At 41.1% G+C, this 22,452-nt stretch overlaps 1 protein-coding gene across 3 annotated transcripts in view; it reads left to right on the forward strand.

Annotated features, from left to right (window-relative positions):
- Positions 1-22,452, forward strand: part of LOC136874281 (forkhead box protein F1) — a 154,983-nt gene that overhangs the window by 68,006 nt on the left and 64,525 nt on the right. The window contains exon 2 of one of the 3 annotated variants that reach the window (XR_010860249.2): positions 14,794-14,909. The exons of 1 other annotated variant lie outside the window; for it this stretch is intronic. Coding sequence is in view for 1 of the 2 variants with exons in the window: in XM_067147910.2 (XP_067004011.1) it covers positions 14,790-14,909 (120 nt within the window). In the remaining variant the exon portion in view is untranslated. Of the gene's footprint in view, positions 1-14,789; positions 14,910-22,452 lie in introns of all 3 variants that reach the window. One more of the 3 variants, XM_067147910.2, reaches the window with a different exon arrangement.

The raw sequence follows: 22,452 nt of genomic DNA on the forward strand, positions 1-22,452 counted from the left end.
GTACTTCGTCTGCTAAGACATGTTTTCAACATTAAACATTGTGAACGTCCTCAACTCTCATCGTAACGTTCACCGACTGTTTCATTCTTCACCTTTTTAACCAATTAATGAAAGGAAAGACGCGCATTCTATTCAGTCTTCTTCTTGCCGTGCCGTCTTCTATCGAAGGTCGGTGATCACCATGGCTATTCTAGTCTTCGAGCCTGCCAGTGGAAAAGTGACATCGTGTTCGTCTCTAACAAGTCCCTCAGGTTCTTCATCCAGGAGATTCTTCTTCAACCAGGTCTCCGTTGCCCTGAGATCTTCCCCGCATTACCAACTGCATGATCCTGTACTTTTCACTCCGCATCACGTGTCGGAAATTTTTCTCTTCTTGATGGAAAGGAGTACTTCGGTCCTTCCTTCATTCGGTCTTCTTGTCAGTATTCCCCACTCTTTCAGTCCACGAGATACGTAACATAGACCCACATTTCGAAGGCTTCCAGAAGAGCTGCATTCTATGAATTTTAGTGTGGTTGGGTAAAAATCAGCATTATACGGTTTTAAATCAAAGAATGCGGTTTATTTATAATTTTAATTTATTTTGATATGTCTGTTGGGTCATCTGCCAAGAGACTGGTTGGATCCTCTAATAGCACCAACGAAGGTTATGGGATTTACCGATATTGAGGATAATGGTTAAATACAATATAATTGTGGATTACGCTGTTAACTCTGCCATTGAAATGTCGTATGGCTTTTAGTGCCGGGATATCCCAGGACGGGTTCGGCTCGCCAGGTGCAGGTCTTTCTATTTGACTCCCGTAGGCGACCTGCGCGTCGTGATGAGGATGAAATGATGATGAAGACAACACATACACCCAGCCCCTGTGTCATTGGAATTAACCTATTATGGTTAAAATCCCCGACCCGGCCGGGGATCGAACCCAGTACCCTCTGAACCGAAGGTCAGTACGCTGACCGTTCAGCCAACGAGTCGGACAACTCTGCCATTGAAACAGTATCATTCTGTTTTATGTTCTAAACCTACATGAGCATCCAGTGTCTCCACAAGCCGCAGTATGGCGCTCTAAGCATGGTTGGAGGCATATTGTTTGTAATTCATCGTACCTAGAACGACGATGGTGTAGGGAAGTTTTAGGATTGAGAAGTAAGCGGCCGTGGCCTTAACGTAAACTAACAGCATTCACCAGGTGCAGAGGCGTAACGAATATGAAGCTGGCCCCCTGCAGGAAACAAAACTGGACCCCCTCAAAGAAATTTTATAAAACCTATCAATAACATATGTTTTCTTTTTTTTTTTTTTTTTTTTGCTATTTGTTTCACGTCGCACCGACACGGATATGTCTTATGGCGACGATGGGATAGGAAAGGCCTAGGAAGTGGAAGGAAGCAGCCGTGGCCTTAATTACGGTACATCCCCGGCATTTGTCCGGTGTGAAAATGGGAAACCACGGAAAACCATCTTCAGGGCTGCCGACAGTGGGGCTCGAACTCACTACTCCCGACTACTGGATACTGGCCGCATAACATATAAGTACAGGCATGATTTTTTCGCTTTAACGTTAAACGCGACAACAAATATTTTGAAGTGATTTTGAGATATCTTTAAGAATCATATGATTCTGGTTACGAAATCAGTGATTTTGTTTTCGCGATTACAGCGAATTAAAGCGATAAGGCCAGTTTAAAGCGAAGTGCACTTATTTTGCGATAAGTGTGAAAATGCAGCGAAATTCATTGAAAATAACAATCTTGAAACTGTATTCCAATATCACGCGTGTGAAGAGAGACAGATGACAGAATAACGATATCTCAATTCGACAGAAGTCTCTCTTCGCATTAATTAAAATTGTAAAAACCTTTAATGGTATGGCCATATAAAGTGACAGCTGCGGCCATATATAGTGAAAAGGGCAATTTGTTATTAATCTTGATTATGCCTATATTATAGTTCTAATCAAGATTAAGTTACATAAGGCATAATGAATGATTGGCAATTTTGTTTATCTTTATTTATGTATCTTTCTCATAAATAATTCACAAATCTCACGAATTAAACATTTTATGAATAATTTTATGAAATATTTAAGCGAAATTAAAGCGATGGGGTCAGCCCTATTTCGCGAAATAACGCGAAAAATTGTTTTCTTTTCGCGAAATCGAACAAAAATGAATGTGATAAAATCATGCCTCTACACATAAGGGTATCGACAGCAGATACTTTAATTCAATTTATATCCATTTACTACAGTATATCGATGGCTTTCTTTTAAAACCTCGTATGTCCAAATGATCTTCCTACCCATTATATTCCTGAAGACTGGTCACGCCTCCCGGTCATATATTTGTATGCAGTCCATCAGAATAATTTTCGCTGTGCTCATTTTCCTTCGCTAATGTCTAAAGGAAAATGGACCTTACCGTACCGTATTGTAGGGATGTTGATTGCATGGCAAATTCACACACTCCTACAGTATAATGTATTTAAGGTTCATTTTCCTTTAGAATTTGGCAGAGGAAAATGACCATAACGAAAATTATTCTTTTGGACTGCATATAAATATGTGACTGGGAGGCGTGACCAGTCTTAAGGAATATAATGGTTAGGAAGAGTATTCGGACTTACGACGTTTTTAAAGAAATCCATCGATATACAAACGACTTACTATAATATTACAAGACTAATAATTAATTTTAAATATATTTTATTTTGAAACAAATAACTATGTCACCCTGCCAGTGTCGAGTGGCATACGGTAAAGTTATTTATTTATTTATTTACATTTTCTGAGGAAATCTTGATTACAATTTGCTTTATGTCGCACTGACACAGGCAGGTCTTATGATGACGATGGGATAGGGAAGATCTAGGAGTGGGGAGGAAGCGGCCGTGGCCTTAATTAAGGTACAGCCCCAGCATTTGCCTGGTGTAAAATTGGAAAGCACGGAAAACCGTCTTCAGGGCTGTATCTTAATTAAGGCCACGGTTCCTTCCCAATTCTAGCTATTTCCCATACTTGTATCACCGTAAGTCCGCCTCTGTGGTGTAGTGGTTAGTGTGATTAGCTGCCACCCCCGTAGGTTCGGGTTCGATTCCCTGCTCTGCCACAAAATTTAAAAAGTGGTACGTGGGCTGGATTGGGATCCACTCAGCCTCGGGGGGTCAACTGAGTAGAGGGGGTTCGATTCCCTCCTTAACCACCCTCGAAGTGGTTTTCCGTGGTTTCCCACTTTTCCTCCAGGCAAATGCCTGGATGGTACCTAACTTAAGGTACTGCCACTTCCTTCCCTCTTCCTTGTCTATCCCTTCCAATCTTCCCATCCCCCGACAAGGCCCCTGCTCAGCATAGCAGGTTAGGCCGCCTGGGTGAGGTATTGGTCATTCTCCCCGGTTATATTCCCCGACCCGAAGTCTCACTCTCCAGGACACTGTGGGATCCCTCGCTGAGTCTGAGGGCAAAACCAACCATGGAGAGTAAACAGATTAAGAAAGAACGAAAGAAGAAAAAAAAATATCACCGGAAACTTTCAATGTGTCAGTGCAACGTTAAATTATTAGCGAAAAAAGAAAAGAATTAGCCGGCTCGTGGCAGGCTACATTCTGATGATCGTGTCCCATGCACTTCGTTTGCCGAGCAATGTATGCCAGAGGGTTTCAGAGGGTGAGAAAATCGATCACTCTTTCAGCAGTGAATTTTCGAGGCGAACAACGCATCAAAATTGTCGTTATTCAGTACTAAATGTCAGATAACTATGTTCATGTCTACATATTTTATTCCTCATGTATGATATGGTCCAATAATCTTTGTATAACCGAGTTCGATAGCTGCAGTCTATTAAGTGCGGCCTGTATCCAGTATTCGGGAGATAGTCGGTTCGAATCCCACTGTCGGCAGCCCTGAAGATGTTTTTCCGTGGTTTCCCATTTTCACACCAGGCAAATGCTGGGGCTGTACCTTAATTAAGGCCACGGCCGCTTCCTTCCCACTCCTAGCCCTTTCCTATTCCATCGTCGCCACAAGATCTATCTGTGTCGGTGCGACATAAAGCAAATAGCAAAATAATAATAATAATAATAATAATAATAATAATAATAATAATAATAATAATAATAATAATAATAATTGTTACCGTGTTTTTGCGGTAGGTAGAGGTGAAAGAAGGTGCGGGCTTGAACGGGTCTCAAACTACGAAATTAAGGTTAATGTAAAATTAAACAAGGTTATATTTTCTTTTCAAAATTAAGAAATAACAAGCATGGCAGGTACAGAGTAGCAAGGCAACAAAAGTATAGTTACAATATTTACCGGATTTGGGCTTCGCGCCCCGACTTCACAATTCTTGGGCAATCAGCCCAACCTTACTCCAAAATAAGTTTTAACAAAGGGGCAGAAAACCCCATTCATGCTCAGGAGCACTTGCTCCAAATTACACAGAAAAGCCTCCTCGAGACATACAACACTCAATTTTCAAAAAAGAGCCACTCGCTCTCAAACTTTAAGCCTCTCAAAGGCCACACCAAACTCCACCTTCAAGTTGTCCTCTCAGGACATAGACACAGGGGTAAAATACCCAACCTACTGAGGTCTATTAAATGAGAAAAGGATTAATTACATGACCTCTAAAATAACATTTTGAGAGGAGGCGATCTGCACTCCTAATGTATTTGTTTTAAAACCTAATTTGGCTCTAGGCCACTAATGCAAGGGCTAATCCCATACTAAAGAGGTGACTTAGAAAGGAACAATTTACATAACGTTAAAGAAGAATAGGTTGAGAAAAAAAGTTCACCTCAAAACAATAGGAGAGGGAGCTCGAGAGGGTTAAGCACTCTCTATCCCGATATGCAGTTTAAAAGATAGAATAGATACCAAGTGTCTTTACATTTTAAGGAAGGTTACATTATGGAAAAACTTCGGACCCGCCCCGAGAGTTAAACTGCTGAGCTAGCAAAGAAAGAAGTTATTAATCGGCCATTACCTTGTTGTTGACCGTTGCCGAAGAAAGAGGCGCTTCCCGCCCCCTGCTATGTACTTTACACACTAAAAGATGGAACAGAAGTGGCGCAGAGACCCAAAAATCAGCAGTTTATATACTCTCGCGGAAAGTTCGAGGCGTTTTTGGAATGAGAACACCCTCCCACCAAAACTTTATTGGTTAGGGATAAGCAGCATATTCAAGTTGGGGGAAGATACATCAGATTGGTCAGAAATTAATTAAAGAAATTCGGGATTGGCTAAATACAAACAAGGGGAAAGAGAGGGGTATACAGCCAACTTAAACAATAACAGAAAGAAATTTAACAAGAAACAAACTTTTGAAATAAAAATTTCTCCAAAAAACAGTTCTTTCACATCGCACTAGGGTGCGCCATTGCAGTTTTTCAGTAGTGTCCTCTAGAAGAGAAAGTTCACACTTCTTACTACCGGTAAAACAAAAATACATCAAAAGTGGCACAGTTCAAAAACTCCAAACTTTCCAAGTAGTGACATCTTCTGAGAAACTTGAAAATTAATACCGTCGATAAAGTTCAGACTTCCTCCAGCAGAGGAGTTTCAACTGGCGCAAATTTTAAATTAGCGGCGTGGAGGTGTACCGCCCGGTACAGACCTCCCCCCCCAAAAGTTCCTCCAGGGGTGACACATGAAATTTCTTTGAAAACAAGGTCCAAGTTTTGATGTTGATATGGAGATTAATTGCAGAAGTATTTATAAGATTTTCTTAAATTTGGTTTGATCCAGTTTCAAAATACTTGTTGTACAGTTGATGTAATGTCTTTATGTTTGTAGGAATTGAATTCAGAAGAAAAACTTTTAATACTTGAAAGTGAAGAAAAATTTCCTAAGTCCACCAAATATTGCAGTAGAATACCCAAGAAAAGGTAGTAAAGTTGAACTGGAATGTCCATATAGCTGGATATGTACTTCAAACGTTGATGATTTTAACGGCCAGACCAGCCGCCACTGCTTGCGTTCAGAGGAGGCCGCCCGGGCCCCTCAAGTACCCTGAGATACCGCTCGCCCGCACTATGAGGGGTACCCTGAGATACCGCTCGCCCGCACTATGAGGGGAGCAGAGATGTAGAAGCACGCCGCGCCCGCGGTGAACATATACAGGCTGCGGGCCAGTAGCAGGTCGTGCGCCGCACATCAGCCTTGGCCGGGAGGAGAGCTCCGGCTCGCTGTGCACATGTCGTCCTCGCTGGGGTCGAGGGGGCCCTTCCTCTATCCCAGTCGCGGCACAGTGCCGCGCGGCTCCGGGGGCACTGAAACATTAAAGCTAGGCGGCAGAATTTGTTGGACCATCATCTTTTTTTTTGAGGGCACAGGCTTTGTGGAGAGGTTGAGGGGCCAGCGGCGTGCAGATATCCATGGCATTAAATAAGCCACTGTGTAGGGTGGAGCAGGAGACGGGAGCGTGGTAATGGCCGTGGCAAGGACAGGATGGCAGTTTAACGGTTCGGGGCAGGTTTTACAAAAATGCTTATATATAAAACAAAATATTATAGAAGGGGCAGAAAGCCTTAAAAGTGAAACTCAAAAAAAATATAACCTTCATATTCCTTTCAAGATTATATGAAGCAAGTTAGCACAGAAATTATATAGGTTTCACCTGCGACAGGTGAACCCTAAATATCCTCTCGGTGGCTGGATTGCTTAATAACAACGTAACCGGTGTAAGGAAATCGAGAATTATGCACGGCCCATGAAATCTGGGGGCAAGCTTGCCCGCGGGAACAAAATTCTTGACCATCACTTGGTCGCCTACCTTCAAATTGGTGGGTCTCCGTCCACGATCATACCTTTCCCTAACCTTTTCATGAGACACTTTAAGATTGGCTTTAGCCTTCTTCCAAAGATCTTTAATGTTGTCCGGATCTATTGTCTCAGGTAGAATGTCACTCAGAGACCAGAGGTTAGAGAGCGGCGTGTTGGGAACGAACTTGAACATCAAAGAAGCCGGAGTCAACTTGTGAGATTCATGAACCGCCGAATTCAAAGCAAAAGCTAACCAATGCAGGGACGTGTCCCACCTAGAATGATCTTCATGATGATAGGCAATAAGCGCGGACCTGAGATTACGATTAACCCGTTCAGCCAGAGATGGTTGAGGGTAATAAGCCGAAGTCGTCACATGAGAGATGGACAAGTCAAAACAGAATTTACGAAAAAGATTTGATGTAAACGCCTTAGCATTATCAGACACAATGAATTGGCACGGACCAAAAGAAGCAAAAATAGAATTTAAGCAAGTAATGGTGGACTGAGCGGTAGCCAGCTTAGTCGGAAATAACCAGGAAAATCTTGTAAAACCATCTACGCATACAAAGATGAACTTGTTGGCATTTCCCTTTGACTGGGGGAAGGGTCCTACATAATCAATATACAGGCGTTCCATGGGGCGCGACGCTTGATGCGAAGACAAAAGGCCTACCTTGGTGGACATGGTGGGTTTACTGAGCAAACAAGATTTACAAGCTTTTACAAGTTCACGGATTTCACCGTCCATACCCTTCCAGATGAACCTTTCACGAATCTTTTCACGAGTTTTAAAGATTCCAAGATGCCCCCCCAAAGGGGTCTCATGATAGTACTTGAAGATCATAGGCACAAGAACAGCTGGAACGACAACCTTCATCATCTTATCATGCCTCGAAGGGCAACATAGAACACCATTCCTCAGAACATAAGGGACAACATGTTCCCCAGAAGAAAGGGTTTCCATTATCGGAGCCAGCGTCGGATCTTCACGTTGGTATTTCTCGATATCCCTAAAGAGCATGGGAGCATCTGTTAAGATGGCATTAACACCAGATAGTATGGACTCGGGAGGTGATGAACTGTCGACCGGTTCGTGGGTCTCGACGTCGTTGGAAAACATACGGCTGAGTCCATCAGCCACAACATTTTCGGTACCTCTGATATGCCGGACATCGAATTGGAAGGCAGAAATACGGATGGCCCAACGGGCTATACGACCAGTACGACGCGGCCTGCCTAAGACCCAGCTTAAGGCTTGATTATCTGTCTCCAGGTCGAATTTGACATGTTCCAGATAGAAACGGAACTTCTCTAAGGCAAATAAGACTGCCAACCCTTCGAGCTCATAGATAGAATACTTGGCTTCTTGAGCCGATAGAGTCCTAGATGCATAGGCGATGGGTCGCCTCCCTAGTTCAGTCTCTTGAAGAAGGACTGCAGCAACTGCTGACGACGACGCGTCGTCAGTTTGGACGATGAATTTCTTCGCGAAATCAGGCATAGCAAGTACAGGGGCATTACAGAGAGCTAATTTAAGATCTTCAAAAGCGGCTTGTTGAGAAGGTCCCCATTCGAATTTGATGCCTTTCCTACGAAGAAGGTTCAAGGGCGCCGCTCTATTAGCGAAGTTAGGAATAAACTTCCTGAAGAAATTCACCATACCAATAAACCTGGCGATACCTTTGATATCCTTAGGGGGTTTAAAATCACGGATGGCCTGTGTTCTCGAATGATCGACTACAACACCATCAGGTGACACAATATGCCCTAGGAATGACATAGAGGGCTTAGCAAAGGCAACCTTGGATAACTTAACAGTTATCCCAGCCTTACGAAGGCGATTGAGGACTTCTCGCAGATGATCTAGATGTTCTTCAAAGGTCTCCGAAAATACGACGACATCATCCAAGTAGTGATACAAGTACTCAAATTTGATGTCGGAGAAGACCCTATCTAGCAGCCTAGTGAGTACAGCTGCTCCCGTGGGGAGCCCGAAAGGCACGCGGTTGTATTCGTATAAATTCCAGTCCGTGGCAAACGCTGTAAGATGTTTAGACTCTTCCGCAAGGGGAATTTGATTGTAGGCTTGATTCAAATCCAAGATGGTGAAGAACTTGGCCTTACGGAACCATGAAAAACAAGAATGAAGGTCGGGAAGGGGCACAGATTGTAACACCACCTTCCGATTGAGAGCCCTATAATCAATGACAGGCCTGAAGCCCCCTTGGGGTTTCGGGACTAGAAAAATAGGTGACGGATACAACGACTTAGAGGGCCTAATAATACCATCCTTCAACATCTGGTCGATGATTTCTTTCAGAGCCTTCATTTTAGGTGGAGATAGCCTATAAGGTGGAAAACGGACAGGAATTGAATCCGTGACCTCAATTTTGTATTCAATAAGGTCAGTAACACCAAGAGTATCAGAGAACACCTCTGGAAATGACTGACATAATTTACGAATACTATCAGCCTGCTCCTCAGGTAGATGTCTAAGGTCTAACAACATCTCATCCTGGGTAGGCGAAATAGATGAACATGATACAGAATTACACTTTAACAAGGGGATTTTACAATTGGACGCAAATTTGAATGTGCACGACTTACTCTGAAGATCGAGCACAAGACCAGTGTGAGAAATGAAGTCAGCTCCCAATATGATGGGGCAAGACAGGTGCTTAGCCACTAACAATTTGATTTTCCATGTAAATTTAAAAATACGAATTTTGACATTTACAGAACCTAGGATTTCCAATGGAGATGAATTAGCCGAAACATATTGAACAGGAGATGAGACATAGTCAGGTAGTTTACAAACAGATTTCAATTTAGAATACCATTCAGCCGAAATAATCGAACAAACACTGCCTGTATCTAAAAGAGCTGTTACAGGTTCATTATTTAACTCAAGTTTGAGAAAAGGGACCGGTGCGGGGGTATCCGCCGCAATCCTAAGACACTCTTTGGGGCATTCAACAGATAGATTTGCAGATTGAACATTCCCTGAATTTACGACCTGTTTGCCAGGGGCTGAGCCTCGGGAAGATGGATTAGTCGACTCAGCCGAAGCCACTAGTCACTTTTGATTGTTGTTGGAAGTTGCACCTGAAGTTGAGCAAGAGGGGGTGCTATTCGAATTGGGACAATTCTTGGCGATATGTGAGAAAGCCCCACATTTAAAACAGCCTTGTGATGAACCAGTTCCATTCCTTGTCCCACTAGACTTGAGCAATGGGCACTTGTTCCGAAGATGGTCGGGCGACCCGCAAGCATAGCATTTACGAGGTGTGACTGGTCGGCGAGTAGGAGGAGGCCGAGGATTACCAAAAGAAGGAGGGAGTTCTTTCGCGACACGCAAAGAATCGGCGTATCTAACTCCTTCCGCTGAGACGGCCAATGCTTCAAGTTCAGAGAAGGTTTGCGGGCACGCCGCGAAACACAAATATGATCTATAGGATGGTGAAATTCCTTCTACAATAGCCTGTACAATCTGATCTTCAGGAAAATGAAGGGCAAACACCCTAGTATAGAATTTAATATCTTGGATGAAGTCTGCTAAGTTTTCATCCAAACGCTGTACACGATAATAGTACTTCTGAATAAGGGAGGACCTGGCCCTAGCCGGGATGAAGTTAGCTAGCAAGTGGACGTGGAAATCCTCAATAGATGATTGCTCGGCAATGGCTCTTACTATTTTGTCTGAGAGAATACCAATTGCATAGGGATAGATGATTTGCAAAATCTGACATGGGGAAAGAGAAAACACAAGGGCATGATCCTGAAATTCAACTAAAAATCTTAAAAATGGAATTACGTCACTGGTGGTATTAACGGAAATCTTAGAGATACCTCTGAGCAACATTGCCAATGGATGAGGCAAGCTGCTAAACCCGGGTGACATAGTAGGTAAAGGTTTCAGTGGCAAGGAAGTTAATTCAGAACGTATATTATTCAACGATGCACGGCGTTCAGACTCGTTGTCCAATGGGGCAGAGATAGTTTGAGCAGCAACGGTTATCCTATTGACTTCTCCCTTAGGAGGCTCTTCCTCGCTACCTACATTCATCGTGGTGGGTTGATCAATTTTGGGAGGAACTTCCCCAGTTAACAATTGAGTGACCTTGCTAGATAATTCAGAAATACTTTCAAGCAACGTACTAGCTTCCTTCCTCTGAACGTCATTCAACTTCAGAGACAACAGATCGTTAACTCTATTTGAAAAATGATATAGCCTGGCTTGCACACGCTTAATTTGATTAGGAGAAGGATCATTTTCGTCAAAAAAAACTAACTACCGATGCTAGCCCAGTAGTATTCTCGGTGATCGTGGAAAGAGAGTCGTCAATTTCTTTCTCTCCCAAATTGGGGATGGAAATGGGCAAATCAAGGGACTCTCTAAGCTTGTTGGTGTCTATCGCAACCGTGCCTCCAGATTGCACATTTCTGATAGTTAACTCATAGATCAACTCCTCCTTGCGCAAATAGTTAAGATGGAGAACATCGCGAGGGCCGGGCATGATGACAGAACAATTTTGAAACCGGAAAGATAAAAAATTCCAGCAACTGAGAAAATTGTTAGAGTTTGAATCAAAGCAATGTTTAGCCGTCAACAGGGGCTAAATTGAGACCCATTCAACCACGCTCTGCTACCACTTGTTACCGTGTTTTTGCGGTAGGTAGAGGTGAAAGAAGGTGCGGGCTTGAACGGGTCTCAAACTACGAAATTAAGGTTAATGTAAAATTAAACAAGGTTTTATTTTCTTTTCAAAATTAAGAAATAACAAGCATGGCAGGTACAGAGTAGCAAGGCAACAAAAGTATAGTTACAATATTTACCGGATTTGGGCTTCGCGCCCCGACTTCACAATTCTTGGGCAATCAGCCCAACCTTACTCCAAAATAAGTTTTAACAAAGGGGCAGAAAACCCCATTCATGCTCAGGAGCACTTGCTCCAAATTACACAGAAAAGCCTCCTCGAGACATACAACACTCAATTTTCAAAAAAGAGCCACTCGCTCTCAAACTTTAAGCCTCTCAAAGGCCACACCAAACTCCACCTTCAAGTTGTCCTCTAAGGACATAGACACAGGGGTAAAATACCCAACCTACTGAGGTCTATTAAATGAGAAAAGGATTAATTACATGACCTCTAAAATAACATTTTGAGAGGAGGCGATCTGCACTCCTAATGTATTTGTTTTAAAACCTAATTTGGCTCTAGGCCACTAATGCAAGGGCTAATCCCATACTAAAGAGGTGACTTAGAAAGGAACAATTTACATAACGTTAAAGAAGAATAGGTTGAGAAAAAAAGTTCACCTCAAAACAATAGGAGAGGGAGCTCGAGAGGGTTAAGCACTCTCTATCCCGATATGCAGTTTAAAAGATAGAATAGATACCAAGTGTCTTTACATTTTAAGGAAGGTTACATTATGGAAAAACTTCGGACCCGCCCCGAGAGTTAAACTGCTGAGCTAGCAAAGAAAGAAGTTATTAATCGGCCATTACCTTGTTGTTGACCGTTGCCGAAGAAAGAGGCGCTTCCCGCCCCCTGCTATGTACTTTACACACTAAAAGATGGAACAGAAGTGGCGCAGAGACCCAAAAATCAGCAGTTTATATACTCTCGCGGAACGTTCGAGGCGTTTTTGGAATGAGAACACCCTCCCACCAAAACTTTATTGGTTAGGGATAAGCAGCATATTCAAGTTGGGGGAAGATACATCAGATTGGTCAGAAATTAATTAAAGAAATTCGGGATTGGCTAAATACAAACAAGGGGAAAGAGAGGGGTATACAGCCAACTTAAACAATAACAGAAAGAAATTTAACAAGAAACAAACTTTTGAAATAAAAGTTTCTCCAAAAAACAGTTCTTTCACATCGCACTAGGGTGCGCCATTGCAGTTTTTCAGTAGTGTCCTCTAGCAGAGAAAGTTCACACTTCTTACTACCGGTAAAACAAAAATACATCAAAGTGGCACAGTTCAAAAACTCCAAACTTTCCAAGTAGTGACATCTTCTGAGAAACTTGAAAATTAATACCGTCGATAAAGTTCAGACTTCCTCCAGCAGAGGAGTTTCAACTGGCGCAAATTTTAAATTAGCGGCGTGGAGGTGTACCGCCCGGTACAATAATAATAATAATAATAATAATAATAATAATAATAATAATAATAATAATAATAATAATTGTATATACGGTCTATAAAATCCCTAATTCTGTCCTCATTTACACAGCGATATTGAGAAAACGAGGCAGTTTCCACAGCTAAAATTGGTACCAGTTATAGACTGTTATGTCTTCTTTACAAGAAAGTACAATGAACCTCTCACTACCACAACTTTTGTACTTTCTTAAAGGAAAATACGTTTCAATCGGAGAAGTCGTTGTCGTTTATTCACCATGATGACTTAGGTGCACAGTTATATCTATCGGCATGATGTCGAATTGTCCGACTCGTTGGCTGAATGGTCAGCGTACGGCCTTCGGTTCAGAGGGTCCCGGGTTCGATTCCCGGCCGGGTCGGGGATTTTAACCTTCATTGATTAATTCTAATGGCCTGGGGGCTGGGTGTTTGTGCTGTCCCACATAACACTATCCTCCACCCAATAACACGCAGTGTCCTACAAATGGCAGATGCCGCCCACCCTCATCGGAGGGTCTGCCTTACAAGGGCTGCACTCGGCTAGAAATAGCCACACGAAATTAAAAATGTCGAATTCGCTTGCCTTCCACAGATATATTCGAGAGACTTAAACCTGTACCAGTTATGGATTACAACAGGGCCTCTCAAACGCCCAAAAACTCACGCGTGCAAACTGAGGTGCAGAGTTCTTGTGCACCGTTCTTCAATCCCAGTCGGCTCGGCTCGGCTCGGACCAACGCTCCGTCTCTGGGCTACTCGGCCAAGCTCGACTCAACTCGGCTCTGATTTGGAGCGCTACGGAGCAAGTGAGGAAGAGGGAGACAGGCGGAGCGAGCGAGACAAGTGTGGGGAAAGAGATAGCGCTACTGCTCCAAATCGAGGAGTGGGTGTCTGCACTCTGGTCAACCAAACGAATTCGTCTTTTGCAATGCACTGGTGCGTGCACCCTGAGAGGCCCTGGGTTAAAAGAAGAATGCAGTGATAACCATCATACTTGAACTGTTCAGTGAAAATCGTTCAGTGAATTTAATGATCTTTTTTCCCTTCTGGGATTTATCTCTATCGATAAGCATGTGATACAACAGCCTTTCTTGTGGCCATGGTCATTAACGCGTCAACCGTCAGACACTGTGGTTAGACGGTTCGAGTCCCGTTGGTTGAAAGTGTTTTTACTTCGGAATGTTGTCCGGCAGGGTAAGGGAGGTGGTGTTATACAATGTCTAATCACTATATTGCGTGCCAAAAGTCTGGATTAAATTTCATACTTCTCCGCAGTGCTCATATGGAGTGAGGACATATGACGCTGTTGATGGTGATTCGGTTTGGACAGTTGTATGTAGCTTTTTAAGCAATACGCAGATCCATAGATGTCAAAGTACAACCCCGAGTTACAACTGCTCTCAATAGCGTTTGTAAGGAAATACTGTATTGCAATACATGTTTTGATTCCATTCAAATGCAGTATAAAACCTGGAAAGTGTAACTTTCAATCATAAGATATACTAATACGCCATTTAAAATTTCCAATTACTTCATAGATAGTAATTTTAACTGTCAAAGACAGGCTTATGTACTAGTATAGAATACAATTTTAAAGTGTTCCTAATAATTAGAAATCTTTGCAGAGGTGGAATAATCATTTCACCATACAATTTGAAATTTTCACCACGAATTAGATTTTTATCATAAAAAATATAGGATTACATACTCCTTTGCAGTTCGAGTGTGCTTCCTTCATTTCTCTGAGCATATTTCTTCTGATAAAGGTGAAACTGTCCCATTGTTCAGTCACATTGTAACTTTTCCTTTCTTGTCCTCTTCGACTACTCTGATCAACTTACTGGAGTAGATACTTGAACATTTGTTTGTTACCAGACAGTTCCGCGGATAAACGTCCCTGCACGCTGCAACTGAACATGTCGGCCCATCTCTCGAGCTGGACCACGGAACGTATGGAGGCCATCTACGGCGCACAGTCTAACACCCAGTGGAACGGTATGCTTGAAACCATTCAATACATGGCTTGCTTTTATGGTGTAGCATCTTCAATTATTTCCACATTCCAGGGTTATAAGGTATAAGAGTTATATGTGGCAACCATGTGATCCTCAGATGGGTGGTATTTCTACAGAGTCCCTTAACGTAGAAGCCATTTATTTTCTATGCTGACTTAGTTAAACTATAACTGTTAGCTTCTTCAGTCCCTCGAAGTTAATTTATAATAAAATAGTTTTTTAGTAAATACCTGAAAGAAAGAAAATCCACAACAGGTTATACCTGAAAAGGAAACTAATTAATTAAATTGGAATAGCATATTTCTTTTCCAGACGTTTAATTAATTTCTGGACAGCATTTAATACTTTATGCATCAGCGCTTAATGAATCACAAATGAGGTCCCTCTGAATTAAACGTCTGGAATTACGGTTAGGTTGTTTTCATCTCTAGTGAATTATCTGAATTTACGCAGCGTCTTTGCCTTTCAGGACGTTTTAATTATGTTATTACTTATCACTAAAATAAGGTTTTACAAGATACACTTTAATTCATTTTCGTACTCTTGTTTCATTGAAGCCATTGACGTACATTTATCCCCTAACACATAATAATAATAATAATAATAATAATAATAATAATAATAATAATAATAATAATAATAATAATAATAATAATAATAATAATAATAATGCAAGTACACGCGTTGACGTCACCGAAAAATGACGTAACGAAATTTACCGGTAAAATAGCCAGCCCAATAAATGCCCATTAAACAACCCCTATATAATTCCCCAAACAATTAAAAGTAGGCCTACTGTGATAATAATAATAATAATAATAAAAGTTTGAAGTAGAGTACAGTTTAACGTGGCCGTTGAAGTCACCGGAACATGACGTAACGGAAAGTTATCGGAAAACTAGCTAGTTGGCCTCGCGCCAACAGCACCCTGCACTATAACTGTTAGCTTCTTCAGTCCCTCGAAGGCTTGACTAGTTGAGAGGGAGAAGGTGCACTGCTAGAACACTTCATTAAAATAAATTTCAAATATTAAAATGCTTTAGCAGAATTTAAACATAAATGGTGTTATATTTTAAAATTAATTTTCATATTTTATTTGGTGGGGAGGTAACTCCGTTAGCATTGTAATCCATACATCGGGAATATTCAGCCTGAGGGACCACAACCCTCTCCGCAGTAGCAATAACACAGGTATCCTTCCACTGGAATGACTAGGAGTTAAGCTGGCAACTTGTCCGTGTTCGCCGTTAAATGGCTATGCATACCTTCCAGGCGTTCTAAATGGCTATACGAACGGACTTTTGTCCCCACCAGATATACAGATATTTAAAAATGTGATTTGATAGAATCTGAAGATGTTCTTTCAAGACGAAACATGTCATTCTAATTTAATTAATTTGTTTCTTTTTCGTTTATACTCTGCTGTGGCACGTTTTCTTCAGGCATTTTCTGAACAAAGTATATTTTATCATACATTCGTTTCGACAGACTTAAGAACCTAATACTTATAGATTTCTACAGAGCAGACATATGCCAATTAGCGAAAAGGATTTATTGATTTAGTTACTAACAGAGTTAAGAAAATACTTCTTACGAACTATTCATGGGTTAATATTTTCTAGGCATGTTTTATTCCTTAAGGTATCAATCTGAGAGACTTTTGGGGCATTTTTATAAAACGCATGAAGTGCATACCCACGTATTACTGAATATTTCATTTCCTTTCTTCATGCTAAGATATAGACTGTTTGAACACTTTGTAGAACATATAAATGCATAAGACATATTAGTGACTTTTTAACTGAGACAGACGGATTACAGATAAATGCATATCTACATGATTAGCGTATAGGTTATTTCACTTTCTTGTCTCATGATAAGACAGATTGATTGGAAAAACTTTATATATAAATGCATGTCTTTGGAGATGGAGAATATTTCAATTCCCTGTCAAAGCATTTTTTTTGCTGTAGTGTTGAAATACAAACCTTAATCGTATGGTGAATACAAATTCACATGTCCAAGGTTTGCAAACATTCGACAACACCTTCTGTAAGATGAAAGAGGTCGCTGGGGCTTCCAGAGTAGGAATATAGAGAGCAGCGAGCGCTGGATGACATAGTATATGGTCTGCTCCTCCTGATTGCATTCACACATTGGAGAATCTATCCATCCACCCCCACTTACGACGCAAGTATTTGCAGTGACCATGCCTGGCCCTCAATCTGCTGAGGCGACGCCATAATTTTCTTGGTATGTCGAAATCCTTCATTTCCTTTGATGGGTATAACTCATGAGCACTAGTTCCAGATGTTGCATTTTACTACTCATTCTGCCGACACTAATTTTGAAATGATCCGTCATGAGTTTACCGCCCAGTACACTTCCCGATCTCCGGGATCGAAGTCATTGTGGCGGTGGGTATTATTTATTTATTTATTTATTTATTTATGTATTTATTTATTTATTTGCATCGATGCAGCCAACTATGGCCTTACACCTTTTTGATTGCGTTGTAATTAAAGGATTTTTCAAAATGACGCTCCTTTTTAGCCGTTCTTCCACCGAGATGTTCCGTGGTTTTGCAGGTTCTTTCTCAGAATCATCCCTCAACCCCGCAACTTTCTTCCTAAAGATGGCCCTATCTATTATGTCTTCCGGTCTTATATAATTTATCCGCATGTCTTCGTTCACCTCCTCCAGCCAGCGGGGATGAGATTTCCATTTTTCCTGCAAAATGAGCAATTGGTTCATTCTCTTCAGGTGACCATAAAAGGTCAACCTTCGTTTCTTCATAACGGTGGTGATCTTTTCGACTTTCACTTACAGTTCCTTGTTTGACCTCAGGTTGAAGACAAAATCCTCGGACACTTTCTTGGGACCCAAGATACTTTCTGTGGAACTTCCTTTCCTTTTTCTCAATCGACTTATCTTCCGGCTTACGGATCTCCTTTGAAAAGACCAAGTATATGAATTCGGAAAAGACAGACTACTCATAGCATTGAGACGACTTATGGGATTGTCTGGAGGACCATAAAATTTAAATACCTTGGCGAGATCATTACCCCGAATGACAATTAAAAGAAAGCACGGGGGGGGGGGGGAGCAAGAAAGATGGAATATTGGCATTCAGCATGAGCTATGATACTCACAGATCCAAAATCACCTCCTAACAGGCTCAGCTGAGACACTACTGCGTAGTAGTCAGACCGGCATGCCTTAACAATTCAGAAACACTAGCAAATTATTATTATTATTATTATTATTATTATTATTATTATTATTATTATTATTATTATTATTATTATTATTATTATTCAACTTCGCTGATCGGTCAGCTAGGGACCACGATAAGCCTCACTTTAAATTCTGGCATTTGTTCATTTTTCGCTTGATCCACATCGTCTTCATCAGCTCACTGTGTTTAGCACGACTTTCTTCTGTCCACTTCGCACCAGCTGTCCGTTTTTCGTCCCGGAAAGTCCCAAAAGTCTTGATGGATGCTCTGAAAATATTTCGGTTTTGTGCATCTTCTGCTTGTATGCCCAGTTCTAAGATCTTTCTTGACATTAACGTACCACGGCATTGCCGTTTTTGGTTTTGAGTCAAATATACTGAAGATACGTCTCGTCCATCGAGAGTCGATCATCCGTCGTATATGACCGTAGAAGCGAACTCTGCCTTTCCGCATTGTGTTCGTGATCTTCTCTATCTTAGAGTTTGCTTCTTGCCTGGATTTTATAATGTAGATGCCATTTTTTGTAGTTTGGGCCATCAGGCATCATCAATGTCTGAAGGCATGTCTGTGCAAACATAGTTCTCTGTATCAGCTCCTCATTTCGTCCATAATGAAGATTCTGTGCCAAATTTGAATGTACAGGTGAACTTAAAATGTAGGGTTTTTTTCGACACTCTACAGGACGCACGAGCGTATACCTCCGTTTCCCTTATTTAATTTGTTTTCTTCCAGCCGTCTTCTTCTGATGGCATCTGTGAGGGTTTCTTTGTGTTGGTAGAGTTCACGGTTAGGTTTGTACCATCGTCTTCCATCTGAGAGGATCCTTGGTCCTACTATCATTTTCAGGAACTTCCTTTCTTGTACATCGAGGACTTTTAGTGGGGCCTCTCTGAATCCGCGAGCAACAATTTCTCTGACAGGATAAGGCATTCAGATCCATACAGCGATACTAGTTTTATGACAGTGTTGTAGTGACGAATTTATGTGTTCAGATAAAAGCACTTTTGTTGTATATGTTGCGGGTGGTTTGGAAAGTGACTTCGATTTTCTCGATTCTTGCTGCTATGGCCTCTTTGTCAAGTCCATTTATCTGGATCCATTCCCCAAGGCATTTATTAACATGGTTTATTGTTCCATATTTGGTTATTATTACCCGCGGCTTTGCTTGCGTGGATTTCGTAATTTGATAAAACAATCGTTCCTCACTACTGCACTATGACATTATCTGAAAATTCATAAGGTATAAAATCTCACCGAAAAACTGAGTTTCATTTACCCCTGTACCTCTTTGTAAACCATGTTTGTGGCGTTGCCTTTTGGAGCTAAAATGACCAGGCTACTGGCAGAACTAACTTCAGATAATGTAACATAGAACTGTCCATGTCAGAAACTGCCCACTCTCAAGTCGAAAAAGTAAAACCATGTTTCCTTTCGTTAAGGAGATTCCAAATACCAATTTCCACGTCTGTTATATCTCCAGTTTTTGAGATATAAGTATCCTCATAAAAGGTGTTCAACCCCTTTTTCACCTTTTTCACCCACTTAAGGGGATTTACCTAAAACAAAAAACAAAATATTTTAAAAGGAGATTCCAAATACCAATTTTCATGTCGGTATTATGTTAGGTTTTTCTGATAAATTGTAGACTAGCAAATGTACCCCCGCTTTTCTACGGTATTCTACATTGTATTCGAATATCGAAGTAAATACTGTACATGCAGTAAATAAGATTTTTTAAAATTGCATGTCTCTTAGCGTTATCCGAGAAACAGCATGGGGAGGTCCCAATACGCTCTTTCCAATGTAAAGTGTTTGTTACGGATTTGTGATATAATGGCAGGCTCACTCAAATCGAGAAGTGAACTATTCATTACAATGGTAGGTCTTCCTTACAAGTTGGGAAGTTTACATTATAATTGCAGGCCCCATTGCCTACTGCGCGGTCACAATCGATTTGGGGAATTTTCGTTACAATGGCAGCCCCCTTTCCTACTTCCAGACAGATAACAGTTGAGGAGTTTCTATTATAATGGCAGGCAACTACACTACTATCAGTCGAAATTGAGTTGTGCAGTTATCATTATAATGTCAGGTCCCTTTTTCTACTGCCAGCCAGCTTACTGCCAGTCACACCAAGTTGGTGAGTTTCCATCAAAGTAGCAGGCCACTTTGCCTAATGCCAGACACATTTTAGATGATGACATTTGTTTATAATTGCGGGCACCCTTGCCTACTGCCAAACAGAATCGGATAGGGGAGTTTTAAACAAAACTGCATGCTCCCTTGTCTTCTCCAAGTCAAATCGAGAAGTGAACTATTCATTACAATGGTAGGTCTTCCTTACAAGTGCCAGTTACACAGGAGTTGGAGAAAGACCCCATTCCTACTGCCAGTCAAAGTCGGTGTGGGGAGTACTGATTACAATAGTAGACACACCCTTTCTCGATCGCTACAAATCGACATCAGTGAATATATATAAATCGACATGCGAAAGTATATGCGTGTTTACAATATTGCAGACCTTCATTTACAGATTAACTGCTGCTAAACGTACGTCATATCGACAAAGGATTGTACCATAAGACGCCGGATTTAGTGGCCTAAATGGCTGGCCCTATGATATCTCATCTATTCTTGGGTCAGATTGAGTTAGTAACGTTGAACAACGTAAAGGTTTTGTAAGATTATCTCACATTGCATTACTTTTCGGGTAATTATGTGACAGCTATAAACATAGCTTTTGGCTCACATATGGCTACTGGGTGGGCCAATTTTCGTGAAGCGTTTGATGATTATATATTTCCTATAAGTGATACAAAGTGTGAATTATGCATGTGAAAAGTCCAAATTTACTTAACATCGATTGATAGAGACAAATCAAACGTAAAAGAGATACAGATACGACAAAAAGGCATAAGACCAAGGTTGCAGATCATTCCAAATTGAACGGAGATTGTGCAATCCATTATGTGATAGGACTTCCCGAAGGTCTGCACCATTATGAAAATTGCCTCCATATTTCGATATTCTTCGGGGATAAAAAGTGAAAAATTTAAAGATCTTGGAAGTTTTCCGTCCCTTACAAGCTAAAACGTATTATTTTGTCAAATTTCAATGTTTTTTTCGTCTGGCAGATTATGCCGCAATGTGGATTTTGGGCGAGGAGGGTACAAATTAGGACTTTCAGGAAACTAAACCAAAAAAATTTGCAGATGGTCATTATTACCCCTTAAACGGGTGGCTGTGCGAAAATTTCGCCTAAATAGTCAATGTAGAGGCACACAGTCGTTACGATTTGATTTATATAGATAAGGAATCTGCTCCACGACAACACCTTTTGGGCTATGTCCGCTGGACTTAACCTGCAAATCTGAGCATTCATGATATCTCCCTAATTAATCTTCCTGACGAAGAAATGCACATGAAAAACGTTTTAGAGATGGAATTCCATCACGTTTGGTCGAATTCCAATAAGGTTGGTCTTGTAATATATATATTGTGGAAGAGTAAAATCACCATTTCGGTTCCCTATAAACCACCAGTCCATTCCGGGAACATGAAATGTTACTGACCTTTAAAACCTACCTTTGGACAGGTGGATGCTAAATATAAAGTTTGGTTCGAATATCTTCAGTAGTTTTCAAGTTGTAAGAAAAACGGTTTACACGCACCCGCTCCTGAGTTAAGTTCGATAGGACTTGTACCGAAAAACGGTCCGTTAATGATATCTCCCTTATTAATCCTCGTATCGAAATGACACACATGAGAAAAAAAGGTTTAGAAATTAATTTCCATTAAGGCTGGTAGATTTCCATTAAGTTTGGTGGTGTATATTTTGTGGGAGTGCAAAATCACTGTTTCGGTTTCGTATAAACCCCCAGTCAGTTCATGGATTTAGAAAAAATATTTGCCCTAAAACCTGTCAAGGACAGGTGGATTTTAAATATGAAGCTTGGTGGAAATACATCCAGTAGTTTCTATCACTCGCGTACATACGGCGTATTTAGGGAAGAAAATAATCCAGTTCAGAAAGTTGAAATTAATAGAAAATGGATTATAACTGAGGACAGCCGGATAACGACAAATATGTAAATGCCAAGTGAATATATTGGAAAATCAAATGCCCCTCGATAAATTATGCTGGTGTGAGTTATGGATATAATAAAGCGGTAACAGGGAAGAAATTTAGGCGCAGTGAATCTTAGGTAAAAAGATAAGATGATGACTAATGGTGTTATTACTTAATCTATTCGAGGGCGGCTATAACCTCCAACGATATTCCGCC

This window comes from Anabrus simplex, chromosome 5, assembly GCF_040414725.1.
Source record: "Anabrus simplex isolate iqAnaSimp1 chromosome 5, ASM4041472v1, whole genome shotgun sequence".
NCBI lineage: Eukaryota > Metazoa > Arthropoda > Insecta > Orthoptera > Tettigoniidae > Anabrus > Anabrus simplex.